Source organism: Capsicum annuum, chromosome 1 (genome assembly GCF_002878395.1).
Source record: "Capsicum annuum cultivar UCD-10X-F1 chromosome 1, UCD10Xv1.1, whole genome shotgun sequence".
Lineage (NCBI taxonomy): Eukaryota > Viridiplantae > Streptophyta > Magnoliopsida > Solanales > Solanaceae > Capsicum > Capsicum annuum.
The window spans coordinates 220,203,788-220,226,492 of NC_061111.1; the positions used below are offsets into that span (position 1 = coordinate 220,203,788).

Consider the following 22,705-nt stretch of genomic DNA (forward strand, 5'->3'; position numbering starts at 1 on the left):
TCTAAAAGTTATTTTGTTATTCTGTTTTAGGACTTAGACTTTAGGGAGGTTCTTTTAACCGACATACACTATGTGAGCTATCATAGTGTCCAACATCTAGTTTCCCTTAAGGGAAAACCTCACGTTGGGAAGAGGTGTCATACTCTTGCCAAGGAGTATAACCTGAGCTAAGTGATTACAATTTGTATCTGTATCGATATACAAATGGAATATAATCTAAATTTGTACCTATATTGGCTCATAGTTCTGGGGAAGTACGATGCGCTAAAGCCACACTTCCTGCTCGGTGCTAAATACTACTCTCTTTAATTTGTATGCTCCATCTATAGGAAATCCACTTTAAAACTAGCATGAGGGTTTACTATGAAAAATAGTTACGCATATGTTTACTTTAAACTGTAATCAAATTTGTAAAGTGGATTCCATATCTAAACTGAGGATCAAAAGATCAAATCTTGTTCAAAATCTGAGTATAAACTAATCGTAGAATGCCTGAAAGTATAATCTTCTTGAAATATCAATATTCAAACTAGGGCTTAAAAAACCATGCTTTAAATTTATGTCAAATCAAAACAATACTTCATGCTCAATAATCTTCTTGAAATACTTCAATAATTTTAGTCAAGATAATAAAATCAAAATCACAATATGAATCTTATGGATGAAAACATGATCATACGAAATCTTGATGCACTAAAGTCTTTGAATCTCATGCTTTCTTTCATTTAACTTGCAACATAATATCATTCTTAAATTTCAATTGAAAATCTTTAAATCAAGCATAAATAGAGGAGAACAAGCATGCACTTTAACACTTAAATCACTTTACAAATCCATAAACTCAAAACAAGATAAGTTGGGTATGAACCCTAATTGCAATATACGTAAATTCAACTGTAAAACTAGTTTTGGGAACAAGGATGAAAGAGTATCCTTATTTATAACCCCACGTACTATATTTGATAAATTGAATGTGAAAGCTTGAACTTTGAATCTCTAATGGTGTTCTTGAATCTTATTTTTGAAGTTCTTGAACCTGGAAGCTTGGATTATTAACTTTCTTGGAGAAAATTTGGTGGAGTTCTTGGTATTCTTGAAGGGGCTAGGGTTTTCTTGGAGAGAAAGAGATGAATTGTGATGTATCTAATGCTTTTGGAGTTGAAATTAAGTGTTATGGACAGATTTGGGTGAGGGAAAGTGACCAAAGTGCCCCTATATCCTTTAGGAACTGAAATAGCATGCGAAAGAGTTCCGTAACGCGATTTCCATTGCATTGCATCGCTAATCGCGTCAATGACCAACGCATCGCATCCCAATCGTGTCTGCTTACTGCCTTACACAGAAAATGCCATAAATTTTTGCTCGGGTATCGGATTAAGGCGAAATTGTATCGTTGGAAAGCTTATTCAATTATCTACAATTTGGTGGATCTTGAACTGCACAATTCTACGTATATAAAAAGTTATACACATTCAAAGTAGATCCTTGTAGAATCAAATACCAAACTTTGGACAAATCAAAGGCTCTAAGCTCAACTTTGCTCTAAGTGATTCTTAAGAACGTTTTTCACCTCAATAGCACATCAAACACGAGGATAAAGATCATGAAACTTATATTCACATGGGAATTATTTGGATTTTAGCTTATACACGTAGGAACGACGGTTCAAAGACTACCCCAAAAATGCAGGGTATTACACTTGTAGAATCGAATACCAAAATTTGGCCGAATCAAAGGCTTTTTGCTCAACTTTGCTCTAATTGATTCCTATGAATATTTTCCCACCTCATAAGTACTCTTCACACTAGGCTAACAATCATGACATATGTATTCAAATACAAATCATGGGATTAGAGCTTACACATATAGGAATAACAATTCAATTTCTAGCTCAAAAATATGGGGTGTTATAGTGGGTCCCACATGTAGTTCTATTTTAACCAAATTCTACCCAATAGTCCAAAATGAGTTCAGAAGCATCAGAACCTGAACTAAGGGACCCCTAGCCTAAAATCAATATTCCAAAGCTAATGGTGGTGTCGAAATTCTCATCCAAGGCTGTTTACTAAAATTTTTGATCCAAGTTCAATTTCTTAATAATGAAAGCTACAAAATAGGAAAATGAGCCTAAAACCCAAACAAATTATCCGATAACTAAACTGACAGTTCTGGTTAGTCGTAAATGGCTTGTAAATGCTATGGGAAGTCTCAAAACATCAGAAATGCATAGAAATTAAGAAAATGGTCTGAAGGGTCACTGTATTATATCTTTTCCTATTTGCCATTTTCCTCTCTGTCCTTACTCTTTACCAACCTCACATACCCCACCCTTTGCTTCCACTATCCATTAGATGTCCCCATTCCACCACCAATCTCCTTGATTTTCACTACAGTTACCTCTCGATACCCTCAACACTACTCTGTTTCTTTTCTATTACAACTAGTTATCATATCCCACATATTGTCTGTATATCCCCCACAACCTAATCGCCAATAATTTTTCCCTTATCTCTTACACACTAACCATAGTCAAACCACCCTACAATATCGTTGTCCATTCATACATAGCCTATTCTTTTCCTTGTGATCTCTAAACGTATCACTAAGAGCTTATGTTGGCTCATAAGATTCTCACTCGAATGACCTTGCAGTCTCTATAAAGACCTTTATCATCCTTCATAGTGAGAAAATAATCTATTTAGATCTTACCCATCATATTACGGATGGTTATTAAGTGTTCCTCCTTCTTCGAGAAGCTTAAATTAGCTACCATCAACCACAAAGTTTTAGCAAAATCCAAAAGTATGACTCCTCCTTCATTCCTATCCCTAAAATCAAAACCTCTATGCACATCATGATAACTCCTCGAAATTGATCCAATGTGTCTATTGGAATCTTCTTCTCTTACATGAAAAGCTTTCCAGTGGGTGATATATCTCTCGTCACCTTATCTAAACCCTTACAAAAGTACTTCATGTCCTCCTTGTCTAAACCCTCTTGTGGTGTATATGCACTAATAATGTTCAAAGTGAGCATTAATAAGGAATTTTACCCTTATTCTTATAATTTTTTTGGAGGGTGGGGGTGGGGGTGGGGGTGGGGGTGGGGGAGGGGGTTGAATGTATGATACATATAATAACAACATAAGAAAAATAAATAGTACACAGACTTTCCATTTTAACAAGTAAAAATTTATGACATATATATTTTCCCCTTCTGGCTCCTTACCAATTGGTATGGATTATTATTTTTGACTAATTTAGGGTACGTGCATTGTACGTATGTTACATGTTAAAGAAAAAAGTTTCATGTATTTGTTTATGTAATGTTTAAATATAGCAACATATGAAAGATTTATAATTATGTTAAAAAGTTTAAATCACAAATTCTAATGACTCACACACTTTTATATTGCGTACTCTACAACAATCAAAGGAACTTGACTTCTACAGTTTTTACATGGCGTATTTTACAACAACCAAAGAAACTTCCAGTATAAGCCTAAACTCTACTTTATGAACTGAGTTGGTGCTATTAAATTGGGATAAGGATTATTGAAATAGAAGAAACTCAATTGTCTTCCAATCTTATATTAAGGGAGTCTTCAAAATTTCATGGCAACTTACTTCCATTATCAAGGACATATAATTGGATCATTCTTAACTGTTATAGGGAGGCAAATCAAGTTGCAGATAATTTTGTTACACCAAGCTATATTTTGGACATTTACTAAATCTACACCTCTATTGACGTCTTTTCAAGGCAAGTTAGAGGAACTTTGCAAATGGATAAAAGGAAGATTTCCAAATTTTATTGCTTAAAATTTGAAGTCTCCCTAAATAAAATTAATTGTTCCTTAAACTAATCTTACAATCAAGAGTTTGATTAGGAGATTAGATTGCAATTACAAAAAATAGTCTCTTTTCCTACTCATATTTGGGGTAAGTTTACGTATATATTATTCTCTCTAGACCTCACTTGTAATGTGATCCCCTAAATATACATTAATTTATGGGTAAAATCATAAACAAATAAAAGGTTGTTTTTTCAATTACACTTTAGCATTTTCTACATCTCTTTTAGTTATTTTTAGGTTTTTTCTTTTAATGTTTTTTTCCGTTGTTTGTAATACTATATCTAAATTGATAAGTGTTTTTCCTCGATTTGTAATATTATATCTAAATTGATTGTGTTTTTAGTCCAAATTAGGAGTATAAAATTAGTAATATTTTTCAATCAGGAATCTTTGATGTGTATTCAAAGAAATCTTTGAATACCAAATATAATTAACATTAAGTCATAATTAAATAAAGAAAAAAAGGAAAACAAAAAACCTTTCATTTTTGGCTATTTTATTGAATTATCTAACATGCCCCTCATTGGATAATAATATCCACCATAAAAATAAAAAAGTGGCGCTAATCTGAAATAAATAGTAAGAATAAGTCGGGGATACTTATTTGATGTCCTCAACATATGATGAATAATCCAACTTCCCTTTTCCAATTTTATTTTTTTAGTCAATCTACTATCCAAATTACATGCACGATAAAAACTCCCTTTTAAGGGTAGTCCTATTTGAACCTTGTAACTTATTTTTCAGACACTTAGCCTGCGTAAGTGTGCATGTTTTCATTCTTAAGCATGATCATCCAGAATTGTGAAGAATTTGACTCATTTTCAACTAGACATTTGGGTTCCAAGTAGAGTATTTTTTGTGTTGCATAATGTTTATATCAAGTAATGCCTTTTTCCCCAACTCAAAAATAATTTTCCTATGTCTAACTTGTTTTCATCCTCTGTCACTTTATGTACCAACATGTGTGGTATTCCATTGCAAAGAAAATAATTATTATTTTTTTTGGTAAAATCATAGTCATTTAAAGCTATAAGACAACCTTGAAAAACAACAATAACGTTAACAATGCATATATCCAAAGCAAGTTGATTCGGCTATATGAATTCTCATTGATCATGTCATTTTATTTAAGCAAAATCCTTTTAGGAGATATGTTATGTATTAGTGAGGATTCATCACAATCCTCTTATTTAGTTTTATGACCGGCAATGTGAGCTTTACACTATAAGTTCTAAATGTTAAGACTTTCAATATTGTTCAAATAAGTAAAGAATTAAATGAGTAAAATTCTTTGCAATAATCGAAAATCACTCAAAAAATAACACTTTCATGTTATGTTCCCGCTACCATAGAAAAAGTCACTCTCGAAAACTATGTATTCAAGTCAAAAACACATAATTTAGTCATATATATATTGTGACATCTAAAAACCATACAATCCAATCATGAATCAACACTCAAAAATTTAAAATCAATAACAACAACAATAACATATTTAGTGTAATCCCACAAATGGGGTTTGAAAATATTAAGATATATGCTGAACTTATCCGTAGCTTTGCAGGATAAAAACAAAGTCTTTGATGACCCTCAACCAAACAAAACATGATACAAAACACGAGGCCAATAATATATTAGCTCAATTATTTTCATTAATGAAGACGTTACCGCAATTGAGATTCCTATGGATATCAAAAATCAAGAAGGATTTGCTTTAAATTTTCTTCTCTTTCTCTTTGATTTGATTTGCACCTCGAAGAAGAAAATTAAATATCTTTCTAATTACATGATTACATAACTAAAATTCCACTCAATCCCAAATTTCTTCATATTACTAAAATTTTTTACATAGTTCAACTAATGAAAGATATAATAATAAAACATACGAAAACACACTCGAAACAATAAAAAAAGAATTAGATAGAGCAGAAGATGACACCTGAATGCGATAGAACAAATTGAAAGTCATCTACCAAGAGGTTGATAAATCACAGTTTTGGCACAACGTCGTCATAAATGTACAAGATAAATAGTGAAATACATAAACTTAATTTTTTAAAATGGTTGAAACAAAAACTACACATGAAACATTATAAGAGGTTATTCTAGCAATATACCAAGTAAATCGTCATTATTTGTCTCTCCACTTTGCCTAGCTTTCATTCTTTTATCAATAATACCTCTAATCAAGGCCTGAACATCCTTCATTCTTCTATTCTTTGTCAAGAAAAAACATATGAAATAGTTTAACATACAAGTCTAAAAAAGGAAAAGCAATAAGCATCAATAAATTCTTTAAGAGTGAGAATTAGTCATGTTGCACGAAATTTATAAAAGGGTATTATGGCTATAATTTACACAAATCAATTTACCTTCAGCGTGGCATATAAATGAGAATATAGCTCCGATTACATAATGAGGTAGTTGCAGTCCGAGAGATCACATCACAATTTATAAGTTTGGCTTGTATAAAAGCAATAGCGACCCTTTTTCGGGAAAAAATAGAAGTAATGGTGACCTCTTCTATTAGGAAAAGTGACCAAAATGTTTGGAAAAATTATTTTTGTTATGAAAATAACCAAGTGGTATTTTATATGAAAACAGTTTCTTGTAATTTCTTGCCAAGTTTTTGGCCTATTTTTGTGGGTCAAAAAATTTGAACATATGGAAAAGGGTTTTTGCAATATTTTGTCAAGTTCTTTTGAGCCTATTTATTTCATATGAAAAAGGTTGTTGAAACTTTTTACCCTTTTTTTGTTCCTTTTTTTATTTCTGATGCCTTCATACTTTTAATATAATGGTTCATAGGTAAAATTAGCTTATTTTATTTTTATTTTGAAACAACACTAAAAGAAAATATAATATATTTAAGCTACTATTTAAATAATTAAAGGATGTTTTTGAATTAAAAAATATTATAAAGAGGGTAAAGCTAACGTATTTCAAATAGTAAATGGATTTAGCTAATACTATTAGGGGTCGTTTGGTGTGAGGTACTAATACAAATAATTCCGGGATAGAAATTTTGGTGCTTCGTTTGGTTGTCTAATTCGGGATAACTTATCGCGGTACTAATAAATAGTACCAGGATAAGTTATCCCATGTATTTGGTGGTATAACAAGTATAACAATCCCACCTTAATTTATTCTTGGGATAAATTCGTGAAAAGACATAATTACCCTCCAAATTCTTGATTAACACTTTTCATACACATACACACACATATATATATATATGTTAAGTTACTATTATATATAACAGAGAACATGAGATTTTGATAGTACTCACATCAAATTTTTTTGGTCAATTTTATCCCTAATTTAAATTTTAATTACTCTACAAATTTTTATCCATTTACTAAATTTAAACAATTATATGAGCTTATTAAATGTTACAAAAATGATGAGTCATGAAAAAATGATAGTAACACCATAAAAACTACTCTTATTTATACAATCAAATTCAAAATTAATTCAAGGGTTTATTGTCTTTCTATTTTGTAGATATGTTTATTAATCTTATTTCAAATTTTTATTTTTTCTAACAAATTTATCATAGAAAAGTAATTAAAGTATCTTGACATTCTCTTTCTAACTTAATAAATGCTTAATTATTAAATAAATAAATAAATAAAAAATTTATATTTAGCTAAAAATATTTGAAAATTTGATTTTAAAAAATATATTTTGACTTTCCAATTAATGATACTAAATAATGAAAAATGGAGGTGATTTTTTTTTCATATTTTTTTATGATGAAGTTTTTTAACAAAAAATTGAGATTATCAATATTTTATAGAATTTAGGAAAAAATAAATAATTTAACACAAAATATTAAAATTTCATGCACATTTAAGAAATATTAACATAAATTTCTTAACATGTATTTTTAGAAAAAAGAAACTGATAAGTTAAAACAATAAAAAAATTGTAGCTTTTAAATTTCTTTTATATAATTTAATATTAAGAAAATAATTAAGTTGTAATGTGAAGTATATTTTTGTAAACAAACTATCTATTTTTAAAAAGATTACAACGCATATTATGTTTAATACCATAAATTAAATAACTACTGAAAAATAATCTCATTACAACTAATTCCAACAAATAACTACTGAAAAATAATCTCATTACAACTAATTCCAACTTATTTTCCAACCAAACAACCCTCGTTTGCCAATTTTATTCCCCCTCCCCAAGCAATCCCAAGAACAAGACACGGCAATAAGAAAAACCTCAGTATGTGTCTAAAGCCCTAAACCCCATTCACCCGGCAGAGAAAATTGTCTTCCAAAATAATTGAGATGGATCACATAGCTGCAGTTGAAGAGAGAATTGTGAGTGAAAGAATAACACAGAAAATCAACCAAGTTAATACAGCTGCCCAGACACAACTCTCTGGCGTCCAAGACCATATCTTCTTTACCCTTCAGGTTTCACTATTTCTTCTGAGCGTGTTTTTCGTACCAAGGAAATATTTTTTTATGGAAAATATTGTTAGAAAATAAACTTATATACTAGCGTTTGGTAATTAAGGAAAAAAACAAAAGATATTATTCCAAACATTACATGTTGCTAGTGAGGGTGCCAGGTATACTGTGGAATTAATTGCATGTGCGTAAACTGGTCCGGATACCACAATTATAAAAATATATCTAGCAGAACACTATGTGGGTGGTATGGGGAAACGAGTGGGGGTTTGAGGGTGGGGATTGGGGATGTTGGGTGGATGGGGAGGAGACAATGAACTTGAATATTACTTGATGAATTTTTTTTTCTCTACTTTCATTAGGGAAGTCATTTTTTCAGTTTCAATTTCAAGGAGCTCGTTTTCCTGATAAAATGTTTTTCAAAATATTTTGACCAACCAAACATGAGAAAATTAGTAATTTGGGTGTTTTTCTTTCATGGGAATTTGCAGCAAGCGTACTTCAAATGTGCTCACGAGTGCTTTGATAGGACGAAGAAAAAAGAGGAGATAGAGAATTGTGTGGAGTATTGCAGTGTTCCTGTTCTTAATGCTCAGAATTTTGTTGAGAATGAAATGGCCAATTTTCAGGTAAAAATTGATTTTCTTTTCAAAAGTTTTTCCTTTATGTTTGGTTCCTATTCAAGCTTTGAGATTTTGTGCTTGTACCTAAAGAATTTGAAATGTATTATCCTTGCTTTTGGTTTTGTAAGTTATTCTTAAGCTTCATTGGATCCTGCTTATTTTTCCACAACATATCCATTGTAGTCCCACAATGTAGAGTTTGAGGAGGTCAGAGTAGGAAGACTATTCTCAATAGACTTCCGGCTTAAGGAAAAACAATCCAAAGCAGTCTAGAAGAAGAAACAACGGTAGGACAAGAATCAATAGATAATAACAAAACAATCTAGAAAAAATAGTAACGATAGTACAAGAATCAATAAATAATTAAAAAACAACAAATAGTAGTAGAATAGAAAATACAACAAAACAATATACTAATCGAGGTATAAGGAATCAACAGATAGTTATAGAAATCGAAGGTCAAGAAACCACAAGAGCAATAGTATGACTACTGATACAAACAAACAACAAAACAATGCATTGCTACCTACTAACCTGCTATCCTAATTCGATTCCTCTACGTCCTTCTATTTGATGTTTATGTCCTGGGTAAGCTGCAATTGCACTATGTCTCATCTAATCACTTCATCCCAATACTTCTTCGGTCTACTCTACCTCCCCTAAAACCATCCAGGGCCAACATCTCACACCGGTCACTGGCGCGTCCATGCATCTCCTCTTCACGAGCCCGAACCATCTCAGCTAGCTTCCTGCATCTTGTCCTCCATTGAAAATAATCCCACCTTGTTCTAGATATCTTCATTTCTAATCCTATCTCTCCCTGTTTGCCCATAGATCCATCGCAACATCCTCATATCCTACTTATTCTTCCAACAACAACAACAGACCCACCATAATACCACAAAGTGAGGTTTGAGGATATAAGGATAGTGTTTTGGAGAATGGAGAAAGTGTTTGGATATCTATAAAGGAAAATGACTTCTGCCCATATGTGACGAAAGTAGTTTTCCCTCTTTTGGTGAAAAACTGACACTTTTTCTCACAATTTATGGCAATCAAACACTAGAAAATTATGAAAAATATTTACTAGCATTTCATAGAACCAACTTTACTTCAGCTTACTGTGAAAATATTATGTTCTTTAGGTTGTTGGTGGTAGCGATCACCATAATGTTTTGGCGAAAAATGTTTTGAGCTTTATGAATGCCATATTAGGGGTGAAATGGTAAATTGAAAAGTTTTAAAATTTACCAACGGAAAGAATAATTTTAGTTCCCTTCTCAATGTTGAAAATTCAGATGAGGGGGCAAGGTCCTGGATTTTTGCTTCAATAGTTGCAACTCATTGCAGTTGATTGTCGGTTACAATGTTTGTTTTTTATGAACAGAGAAGAAGTTGGGGAAACAAAGAAATACGGTAGTGAAGATTCATTTATCCGACCTTAAGTTATTTGGGATTGGGGCGTTGTCGAAAACGTTCAGGAAAAATGGGTAATGAAAATGGTTTATGGAATAAAGGTTCATTTATATGATGGAAAGTTGTTACAGTCCCCGGATATGGATCTAGTTTTGGGACGTTGTAAGATGAAATCTGATGTTTTCTTTGTACATCCTATGGCACTGGTTCGTGAAGAGGGAACCTGCAATCTCTTGAGTTTGAAGTAATCAAAAACTTAATAATTTTCTGCTTATCTTTAATTGAATAAACGTGGAGCTTAAATATAATACTAGGAAGATAACTACCCCTAGAGACTGGGACATGACTTCCTAACATTACTGAATGAGAAACTGCAAACAACTACAAAGAAATAACTAGTAGAAACTGTAAGTAACTATTACAAAGAGATAATTACTGGAATAACTACTAGTCTGCGGTGAATAATTACTAGTCTACTGCGACAAACTACTGCTTTAAACCATTGGAGACCAAGAAATGATAACAAAAGAGTTGGATTCAGAAGAGTTTTCATGGGATAATATCTTATGTGGATCTTCTCTTGGTCAATTAGGTGTCAGAATAGTTACATATGATAATCAACAAAGTGAATGATAGGGTATAAGATTATTACTTTACTGATATTTTTGAGCTATAAAGGTTAACAACAATGTCAATATGTTGGTTAAGACAATTGATATCGAGTAAGACTCGGAGCATTTGTAAGGGAAACTAATTTCTACCGATAAGTTACTGAAGTCTTTTTGTTCATCTTGTTGAGCAATATTTCCCGCTATACCAGATAGATTGGAGTAAGTTCAGAATGTGGTGCTACGTGTTTGTTTGTTTCCCTTTTTCTTTTTGGGGTGGGTAATAATTTGTGGTTAAGTCTGTCTTCCTCTAGTGTTTATAAAGAGTGCTGAAGTCATAATAGGTTGTGTCCCTGATGTGCAATATAGGTTTATCCTCTCTTTGCTTATGCCAAAGAAAAAGAAAACACGTACAGTTGATCCAAAGGGGAAAAAAAAAAAAAAGGAAAAGAGAACTACAGATGGAAGAAAGAAAATAGCTGTTGAAAGCTATTGAATTTTGCTAGGAAAGGAGTGGGGAACATTGTGAGGGAAGCTTGAAAAATTTGGGTGAGTTTAGTATTTAGGGATTTATCTTGTTGATGGAGGGTCCTGCATTGCCGTGTAAGAATATAGGGTGTTTGGATTGGCTTATTTTTAGATGTTTTTGGCTTTTAAACACTTTTTAAATTTTGGAGGTGTTTGGCAAAGAGACAAAATGTTTTCAAGCACTTTACTTTAGGCGTAAAAAGTACACAAAAAAGCCAAAAGTTGGTTGCTACCAACTTTTGTCTTTGACTTTTAGCTTATAAGTCACTTTAAAAAAACTAATCCAAACACCCTCATAGTCATCAAGTTGACAACAACAACATACCCACTGTATTCCCACAAAGTGGGGTCTGGGAAGGGTAAAGTGTACACAGTCCATACCACTACCTCAGGTGAAGTAGAGAGATTGTTTCCGATAGGCGGACAGATAACAGTATAACAAAAAATTAAAGCGAACAATAAAAAAGGATACCACACCGCTAGATAATAAAAAACAAGACACCCACAAGGTAATACTATAAACAAGTTGTTCGAAATCAAAAACATCACCAAAACACCACGAACAAGAGACTACAAGTAACCATAGACATAGTTACAAACAAAGGACTCTTCCCTACTATTACCGACGTACTCCTACCCACTAACCATCTACCCTAATCCGCATCCTCCACACCTTCCTATCAAGGGTCATGTCCTCCGTAAGCTGTAACTGCTCTATGTCATGCCTAATCACCTCTCTCCAATATTTCTGTGGCCTACCTCTACCCCGCCTAAAACCATCCATAGCCAGCTTCTCACTCTTCCGTACTGGAGCATTCGTGCCCCTCGATAGTCATCAAGTTGAGGGTTGTTTTAATTCTTGCTTATAACTGAAACTTTTCGAGGTCTGGTTGTTCTATACTGCACATATTTGGTACTCTATTACTTCTTTTATTAATATTTGTTTTCTCCGTTCCGAAGAAAAAGCTATTCTGCTCTTCATTTGAAAAGATTTTGTTGCATTTCCCTACACATTTACGCTCATGTTCCATGTATCTCTGGTTGCTTAGAAGTACTTGTGGAGCACAAAGTGAAGGTTATCTTGTCCCTACTGCAATAATAATGTAAAAATATAGTATTTACCCGTCAATTTCATATTCCTCCATGTTTTAAATTTTATGGAGTCATTTAATAGCTTTGACTTTGTTTTTCAATCTGTGTAGATTAGATTATGGAGTTTTCAACAGTAGCTGAAATAATACTTCAGTGATTCTTTCTTCTATTGATTCTTAGATGCATCAGTTGTTAGAATAGAGAGGCCTTCAAATTTTTCTTGGAATATTGTTTAATGGGGCTTCACATTATTCTTTTCACTCAACTGAAACTGGTTAGAAATTTATACCACCAATGCAAGAAAGGTGAATAAATTGAACTTTGAGACAAATCCAGAGTTACTTGCATATACATTTCGTCTTGCTGTTGATATTCACTAGTTTTCGTAAATCTTGTTGCCAGTGATAGACAAAGTTTGAAGTAACTCTTACAAGGATTCTCGATGCAGTTTATTTATCCAAAAAAATAAGAGGGTTCTTGATGCTAGTTTTCTGTCTAATCCATCTCTTAAAATCAAGTAATATGGCTTTATCTTATTTGATTTCTGTAAGAGAAAGTTGCTGCAATGAAAGTCACAATCGTATATTGGCTCTGAAAAACACATGAACGCATTCTCATTTGATGATTTTCATGTCCTTTGGGATATTTAGGGGATAATATCTACTTCCATTAGCATGATTATTCTGGTTAACTGACAACTTGTTCCTGATTTCTTTCAAAACGTGGGGTGGCTGGCTGATCCTGTCCTGCTTTTGGTTTGTCCAAATTAACCCGTCCTTGGCGTAGATATTACTTCCCCGTGTATCCTGCTCCTATCTCCAGGAATGAGGATGCTATCGTGTTTTAATTGACATTAGTGTCTATTATCTTAAGTCTTTAACTGAAGAGCTATAGCAGATTGATTGGTGTGATATGCTGCTGATAACATCTGAAGCAATTGTGAAATCCCCATTATGTTCTATAACTAGTGTGGGTTCATTAAATCATCATTTGATCAAGCATCTTATTATTGTTTCTGCACGTAATTTCTTGACCTGCAGGAAAAGATGAACAGGTCTCTAATGGTCTGCCAGGACAAGTTTAAGACAGCTACACAACAGAAGAACAAAAGTGATGCCATAAAGGATATGGAATCATGCGTAGACCAGTCAGTTCAAGAAAGCTTAAATTCATTGCCACATCTGGTTGGTAAATTCAAGGTTTCTCTCGGAATTACTGATTAGAGAATTTAGGTCGCCATTTGGTTGAACATGTAGATCCTTTTGTTCCTAGTCATATTTAGTTGATTTTAGCTAATAGAAGCAAAGTCCAAAAGGGCGAATTAGTAGAACTCCATTCAGTTAGGCAAACCATAATTTCGACCTTATATCGTGCTTCTGAAAGTGTTATACTTGTACCTATCGAAAAGCTTATGTTCAATTCAGAAATGTCATTCTTTCTCCAGTTATTTCCTTTCTGGCTAATGTGATCCAGTGACCATCTCTAATGATATGTAGCTGGTTGTGATGATTGACCGTATCTGTAGTTCCATGTTTGATATAATGTACGATAACTGTGCTGCAATCTCAAGCACGTAGGCAGGCTATATGATTCTTTGCATCCATGTCGTTCTATTTAAGCTTCTTTCAGTCCAATATTATAAAATTTTAGTTTCTCCATGTTTGATGTAATGTTGCTTGGTTTAATTTCAAGAATGGCATAGCTCTTCATCTCCTACAACATAGGTAACAGACCAAACAATTCAGTAAATAACTACATGCTAGCAGTTTGTGGCTACATTATTTACACTATGTTAAACAACCAGACTAAGTAATGGTAGCATCTAGTCTGCTGTAAATTATTTCCACTTTTGGTAGTTGAAAGAGAAACTTGCCTCAGTTTTAGGGCCGGCTTGACTAATATTTATGCCCAATACTAATACATTGTAAATGATGTCCATTTATCGATAGAATTTATGAGAAAGATTTGCTAATTATAAGATTTCAAACTTGAGACCAGTGACCTGAAGTTCGAACTTTTGCAACTCCATTTAAGGCCACTATTCTGAAGTTTGAATTGCCAATCTGCCACACTCAAACTTCAAGTCGCTGGTGTCAAGTTTTAACTGTTGAACTTTAAACCAGTGGGTTTGAAGTTTCTTTAGAATGGAGCACAATGAAGAATTGGAAGTTACTTACAAATGATCGAACTTAAATAGCAATACCCATATAACATTATAAAAGGAGAGTGGTTCATACCGGACTAGAAACTAGAAAGCCTCATGTAAGTCCAGAATCTGACAAGTGACAAGCTAAATGTCAATGAATTAAGTGTAGTAAACTGAAAATCAAAGATTAAGAAAGGAAAATAATTTGAGTTAAAAGTGTCACCATCTCAAATCGCACTATGTGGTGATGACATTTAATTCACTTCGTTGGACGAATTATATTGGGGTTTTTACCTAAAGAAAAATTAAAATTTTGATATGGGTGAGGTCACCCAATAATCAATAGTTGTGTGAGGTCCTCTTTGCTTCTGACAAGTATTCTTGTGGGATCCATTTGATCAGCAAATGTCTTTCCTTATTTACTCATATTTCCTGTTTATATTTCATTTGCTTTCCTTTCTTTCTTTCCTTCTTCTTTTTTTTTTTAAATATTGCCTCTTTATTTTGTATTTCTTCCTCTTGCTCTCACTTATATTTTTAGCTCTTTTTTAGGAGGTGCTTACCAATAAAAGTATAAATATTTTTAAAATATATATTTTAAAGTAAAAATGATATTTAAGAATTAGAATTGTGTTGGATCATAAATATGAATTAGAGGTATTTTTACATTTTTAGGAATAACGTAGAGTAAAAATAAATTTTATATTTTTCAAATGTTAATTTTTTAAATATTTTCACAGTCAAATATGAAAGAATCTAGGATTTTTACAAGGAGAGTTAAAATAAAATAAAAAAATGTATGCTTGAGATTTGAATTTAGAATTTTAAAGTGAATTTCGAACCTCCAAAATCAATGATCCTACTCATAATATACTGTTAGGGAATTAACAATACTATATAGCTACATAAATAGTAAAAATATTAGCTCATATATACAATGTAATTTTTTGTCGAGGGGGTTCCTCTCGCCCCTTTAGATACGACTATGATCCAAGTACTTCTCAAATGACCCCTTGAAGAAAGTTTTTCCCAATGTCTCTATTCTTAACTCATTCTTTGATTTTACTCTGACGTTAGGTGTTCCCTCGTCCTAAGTGACCATGTGTACATGAATTTTTTTTTCAATTATAGTTTTTGTTCCATCAAAATTTCATCTAAAACTTTTCAAATACCATCACCCTTATTTAACTCTCTGCACTTTTACTAATTTTTCAATATTTCATCACACAAATCAAACAGAGAGACAAAAGAAGCCATAAATGTTGTAGGTTGGAAGTTTAGGACATCTAAAATAAAATTAATTTGATAATCTTACTTCCTCCGTTTCATATTAGTTATTTATCATACTAAAAATAGTTGTCACATATTGGATGTCCACCTTACTAAACCGAGAATGCATTAATTAATTTTTTTTTATATTACCCTTGCAATTAATTCTTTTTGAAAGTGTTCACACTTGTTTGTAAAATTTCTAAAAAAAAATTTAAGGATAAATTAGTAAAACTACATTCTCATTTATGATTTCTTAACATTGTATAAAAAAGAAAATGACTAACTAATATGAGACGGATATAATACCAATTTCAAAAAGTTATCTACTAATTTTTGCTTGTAGCTAAGTAAATTAGAAAAAGCAAAAAAAAAATCCAAATTAACAAAGGAACACTAGATATTAATTCTGCTATATATGCAGCAACGAGACAGGCATGACCATAGTACAAAATTTATATGAATTTAGTTATGAATAATTGAGAGTTGTTAGATTAAAAAAAATGAACAAAAATGGAAGAGTTGAAAAAATAAAATAAAAAGAGAAAAATATGAAAAAGAGTGGTTGGCCATGACTTTATGGGTGAGAAATAAACACTTATCATACATAAAGACCTTCACACAACTTACATTATTTGAGTCTCACTCATAGTAAAATTTTTCTTTAACTAAATATATCAACGACAAAAGAAAATTATCAATAAAAATGATTGCATGTTCATGTATATATAATGTATCTCTTTTATATTAAATGGGTGCCATACAATATTTTAAAAAGCGGAAATGTGAGGCGGTGCGTTTTACATGGTACGGGGCATGAGTTGTAAGCCCCATGAATCTTTAATTTTTTATTTATACTATAATTTTTAATTAAATTTTAATCTTTTATCTATTAATTAAAAATATATCACAACCTACATAGGCCAAACAACCCCCCCAAAAAATAAAGTATAGATAACATAAATATCAACATTTTAGAAGTAATTACATCCCATCCCACTTTTTTGAATTAGTTTAGTCTCTCTCCCTTTTAATATGCATTCCTTAAAAGGCATATACATAACAAGTAATGTATATTGTAATCTGTTAGAGTCCTGAAAAACAGGAAGTAACGGACATTCAACATTCATTGACGTAAATGGCGCAACTAATTTAATACGTGGATTACTGCATCCTATAAATCATGTTTCACCAATGAAATTTTAAATTTTAAAAATCACAAATACATAAAACACAAATCTAAAGCAAAATCATAAAGCAAAAATCAAATTTCATCACTGTTTTTTGTTGTTTACTGAAGAGAGCAAATTATTTTGAATTATTGAAGATTAATATTGCTATTTTTAAGGTACTCAGGTAAATGGAGATCCCAAACAGAATATGTGGATTATAAAAGTGAAGGGATTGTTGCTACTGAATCAGCAAATTATTTGAGGTTGATTTCGTTGATTGCTGATGAACTAAACATTGACGAAACTTGAAAAAATATTGATGTACGTTATGTTGTTGACGGAAATGATTCACCTTTTCATATCTGTAATGATAATAACGTATGATTGTATGTCGAGTAGAAAAAAATCAATCGGCGTTCATGATGTATCCGTTATGTATTTCAACAACAGAAAAATGTGAAGACGACAAATTGTTTGACAGGAAAACAGGAGTTGTGGTTTGCCTGGAGGGTGTTGAATTTGATGCTTTAACTTTATCTGTTGCTGAGACACAAAATGAGTATGCTTTGTATGTCCCGGAGGTTGAAGATAACTTGATATATGATAGCAAGAGTATTGATGTAAAGGTGAAACAGATGAATAAGGATAAAAATACGCTTGTTTCAGTGATGTCGAAATATAAGGTGACTAATGGATTCAATGTTAGAGCAAAGCGATCAGACAAAAAAAGGTGAAATTGTATCTTTTTTATACTAAGCAATACGATATATGAAATCTTGAATGTTTTATATTATTTTTTTTAATTAAAATGTTATATATAGTTGCATGAACATGTGTATTTTTTTGTGCCAAAACTAAAATCGAAATACAAATTATCATTGTGGCCTTTACAATATCTGTTTGTTAGTATGTTGAAGTTATGTATGTTTATGCAAGATAATGAATTTTAATTTATAGATTTATTTTTATATTTTTATTACTGAAACGCCTTTGCATACATACAACACAACTGGTTACCATTTTTTTTGGGTATAATATTTGCAAGGTGCTTGGTAAACATATGTATAAGTTGCTATGTATATGTTTTAAATTTTTTATATTAGCAGTTTTGGTAAAGTAAAGCAGTTATGTATATTAAAACATTTACATGAGCAGTTATGTATGTGTAAACATATATATATAACTGGCAACATATCAGTAGATTTGTTATTTAATTCATAATCTGCATATTTTGTCTTTAAAATTTATTACGTGAACTATTATACTGTATATAGCTGTCTTTGATGAAATATTATGCATGTCTATGTTGTATTATGATGGATTTGTAACAATTAAATCGTTAAAACTTATGAAATGGTGCAAAATATAATCATGTGAATAGTATTTTATATTTTAGCTATGTACTTGCTGTTACAATGAGGAATGTACGTGGAAGTTGGAAGCATCTAGTTACAAAAAAAACAGATGTTTTTATGATTTGAAAATTTATTTCAGAGCATACATGGAATTTGAGGGATATGGTACTACAGAATATTTTGGTTGTATGTGAATTCACAGCTCCAGTTAACTATAAGAGAAGGCACACACCGAGGGACATCATTGAAGAAATGAAAATTGTATATGGTGTGGATATAAATTATATGAAAGCATGGAGTACGAAGGAGCGTGCCATCGCTTTGCTTAGGGGCGGACCTGCGGATGGTTATAAACAGATGCAGAGATACATTTATATGTTAAAAAATGTATATCCTAATTCACACGTTGCAATGCACAAATCATGAGATAATCGATTAATGTATTTGTTTATAGCATTGCATCCCTTGATAAGGGTTTTGAGTATTGCAGACCTATTGTTGCTGACTTTCATCTCAGTAAGTACTCTTGATGGTGCAGGTATGTGAAAAATAATAAATTCCTGTTTTTTTTTTTAAACATACATTGTATTTCATATTTAATTTTTTTTAAGTTATTGAAAAAAATTCGTTAACTTGTTTTTTATATTTTGTATAAAAAAAGAGTAAAAATTATATTTATTATCATGTACGTAGTTATGTATATTCTAATAACATATGTTAACTATGTATATGTTAACATATACATCTATGTATATGTTAACACATATAAAGATTTTGTCCAGTAGACTTTAAAAAAATCTTGTTGTTCTTTTACTAGTACAGTTTTTATTTAATTTAGGATGTCTATTACCACTTGCATATGAGATTGTGGATACTGAGAATGATAATTAATGGACATGATTTTTCAATCAGTTCAAAGCTGTATTCGGTGAACGTGAAAACATGTGTGTTGTATCTAATAAAAACGAAAGTATTATAAAAGCTGTCAGTGTCGTATATTCAAATGTCCCACATCTTGTGTGCATATGACATCTTTGAAAAAATATTTGTAGTAACTTTCGTAAGAACAAAGAAAGTATCAGTGATTTATTTTATTCAATGGCTAAAGCTTATAGGAAAGATGATTTTGAATATTTGATGGAAAAGATTGAAAAAGCTGATTCGAGAGCAAAAAAATATTTACAAAAAGCTGGATATGAAAAATGGAGTAGATGTCATTCACCGATAAATAGAGGTCGGATGATGACCTCGAATATTGCTGAGTGTATTAATGGTTGTTTGGTAGAGGCAAAAGTTTGAATATTATTTGGTTCTTCGAACCGTAAGAATAGTGAAATAGCTTCTTATACAAGTACCACTTTGGATCGTCGATTTGAAGAAATTCTTACTCTCAACGGTGTGAAAGCTTTGAGAATAACGGTATGTATAAGCTTTAACTTTTTGAAATGTGCATTTATATGTAGTATTTGTTTGAGTGAAAAGAAGTCTATTTTTAAATTTAAATTTTCAGTAAAAAATAATTGGTTGGAATTTTGTTATTTATTGTTCAAGTGAAGGCTTCTTCAACATATATATATATTCGGTTTATGAATCTGGGAGAAGATACATTGTTGATCTAGAAAATGGCTCATGCAACTGTGCAAAGTTTCGAATAGATCAAATATCTTGTGCTCATGCTATAGCTGTATTGAAGTCTAACCATGTAAAAGATTTTGGAGAATACTATTCAGAATACTACAAGCCAAACACATTGGTCAAGACATATGAAGTTCCAATCGTGTCAATGTCAGACAAGAAAGACTGGGATGTTTCAAGCAGTGTAGATGAGGAAGAAGTGTTGTCACCATTATACAAAAGACTTTTAGGTAGACCGAAGAAGGAGAGGAAGAAGAAATCAAGTGAAACACTTTCTTCAAGTACAAACCGTTGTGGACGATGCAGCCATGAAGGACACAATAGACGTTCATGTAGTTATTTTTCAAAGGAGAACTAGTTTATTGTTTTGCTATACTCTTGAAGAGTACTAACTAACTTATTTCCGTTTTTTAATTTTTTCTTTGAAATAAATTTTTGTTTATTTCGATTTTAATTGTTGTGTTAATTTATTTTTCTTATTTGTGATTTTTATGTATATGCTGGTGTATTTTCATAAGTTCTTTGAAATATTCTAGAGTAACATAGTTATGTATATTATCAAACAATGGTAATCTGTATATCATAAAACGTACATAGCTCCAATGTAAAAACTGTGATATCTAAGTTTAATTTTTTTTAAAAATAAATTTTGAAAATCAATTGTTATGTGTTTTCTATATAATGTTGAATTAACTTATTGTTTTGCTATACTTATGAAGAGAAATGAAATAACTTATAGAAACCAGTATGTGGTACAGTTATGTATATTATATAACACACATAAATTGTATTTATAGCCTTTAACTCAGATATATGTTTTATGTATATTATATATTAATTGATGTATATCATTTAATATACATAGATCTGTTATAAAACATCTGAGTTGTAAATGTAAACATATAATTGTAAACAAAAAATTTTAAAAACAAATGTTATTAGTTTTACATATAGAGTTGAATTAACTTCTTTAATATATATATATATATTTCAATTAAATGTATACTTATGTATATTTTTCATACCTTATTAGTTAGTTCTATAATGTAATATGTATATTAGAATATATACACACATTAAAATTAGGAGGTTTAGTGTATATTAAAACCTATACACACATTACAACCACAAATATATGTAAATGTTTTCATATGCAACATTCATCAAAAACTGCATTCGTCATTGTTAAAAAATACATATGTTAAACAAAAACTTCATCATATTCATTAAAAAAAACATTCATTGTATTCTACCTTACAAAACAACTAAAATAATTAAAACTTTAAAAATTCCTAACAAATTTCAGCAGAATACATAAAAAATCTTAACAATATTCTTCAGTAACACTACTCAATGCAAACTATTTCATTTTCATCTGAAATTTGTATAATTCTTGACTTTGGTCTTAGAGGGTCATCATTTTCACTAGCATAACCTTTCTTTTCTTTTTGAATACCATATTTTCGAAGTAGTGTGGCGTAACGTATTCGATGGTACTATGCTTCAAAACCATCAGAAGGCAGGTTTATTTCTTCACTTAGGTATTCTGCATAACAAGCAACAAAGACTCCACAATCCCTATCATACATACAAAAAAAAATAGAAGTTATTACGTAATACTTACTAGCAATGAAAAATGCAAATACATTAAATACATGTACAGTAATATTACAAACAAAAAGAATATATAAGTATACTTACACATTATCGCATTCTTGTTGCATATTATCTTGAACATACTTAACGTCAAAGGGATGTTCATTCAGAATTTGTATCGTTTGAATAATCTTATCCTTATATGTTTCAAGATTAGGCCAATCTGTACGAGATGTATCATCATAAAATTTATTGTTAGAGGTAAGTTGGCAGCATCTTAGCCAAATTTTAAATCTTAGTAATTAATTCTGTATTCCTTCGTTTGGACAGCGAATCATAGGCGCGTATGCTTCTACCCTTCAGGAAAATAACAGCTAACACCCAGTGAAAATTCTCATTGCAATTGATAGGAACATACACCTCATCAACTTGGTTCCATGGTAAATCAGATGGCATGCAATATCCCTTGATTATATGTGTTATTGCCTCTTCAATTAGAGCCACGCGAATAGATTCAGCATAATCTTGCTGTGTAGTCAGGACTGTATCTGTATCGTCTTCATAGTATCTGGAGTATGTCTTGTCAATGTAGTTCTTGAAAAAATAGTTGGTTGTTATGAACCTGTAATCTTGATCATTCCTTAATTTCGATCTCTTTCGCAAATAATAGAAAATGACATTAATATGCTACAAAAAGGAGAAAAAATGAAACGCATTATGTCCTATATAATTAAAATCACATACTTATAAGAATAGTGATCGTAGACATACATCTAGATAATCCATGCATATACATAAAATATGATGAAATCGAGTTTGCAAGAAAGTCCCTAACTACATACATTCAGTGATGTATATTATTAAATATACATAGTGGCTATCAATTTTTAACATACATAGCCATTAGCAACCTCATACATATATTAAGTCAGACATATACATATGTTGTTATGTTATAATTGAGTTAACATATAGG

General features: G+C 31.2%; 3 protein-coding genes across 3 annotated transcripts; all 3 read left to right on the forward strand.

Moving 5' to 3' along the window:
- The first annotated feature begins 8,031 nt into the window (after positions 1-8,031).
- On the forward strand, positions 8,032-13,999 carry LOC124896984 (protein FAM136A-like). The gene is made up of 3 exons (XM_047409012.1): positions 8,032-8,292; positions 8,781-8,918; positions 13,597-13,999. The coding sequence occupies exons 1-3, from the start codon at positions 8,164-8,166 to the stop codon at positions 13,777-13,779; spliced, it is 450 nt and encodes a 149-aa protein (XP_047264968.1). The 5' UTR covers positions 8,032-8,163; the 3' UTR covers positions 13,780-13,999.
- A 3,121-nt stretch (positions 14,000-17,120) lies between these two features.
- Positions 17,121-19,024, forward strand: LOC124891437. Its single transcript, XM_047403179.1, has 2 exons — positions 17,121-17,873; positions 18,701-19,024. The coding sequence occupies exons 1-2, from the start codon at positions 17,524-17,526 to the stop codon at positions 18,708-18,710; spliced, it is 360 nt and encodes a 119-aa protein (XP_047259135.1). The 5' UTR covers positions 17,121-17,523; the 3' UTR covers positions 18,711-19,024.
- Positions 19,025-19,596: 572 nt separating this feature from the next.
- Positions 19,597-20,491, forward strand: LOC124898819. Its single transcript, XM_047412882.1, has 2 exons — positions 19,597-19,732; positions 20,055-20,491. Exons 1-2 carry the CDS (start codon positions 19,597-19,599, stop codon positions 20,489-20,491), a joined length of 573 nt encoding a protein of 190 aa, XP_047268838.1.
- Positions 20,492-22,705: the final 2,214 nt, after the last annotated feature.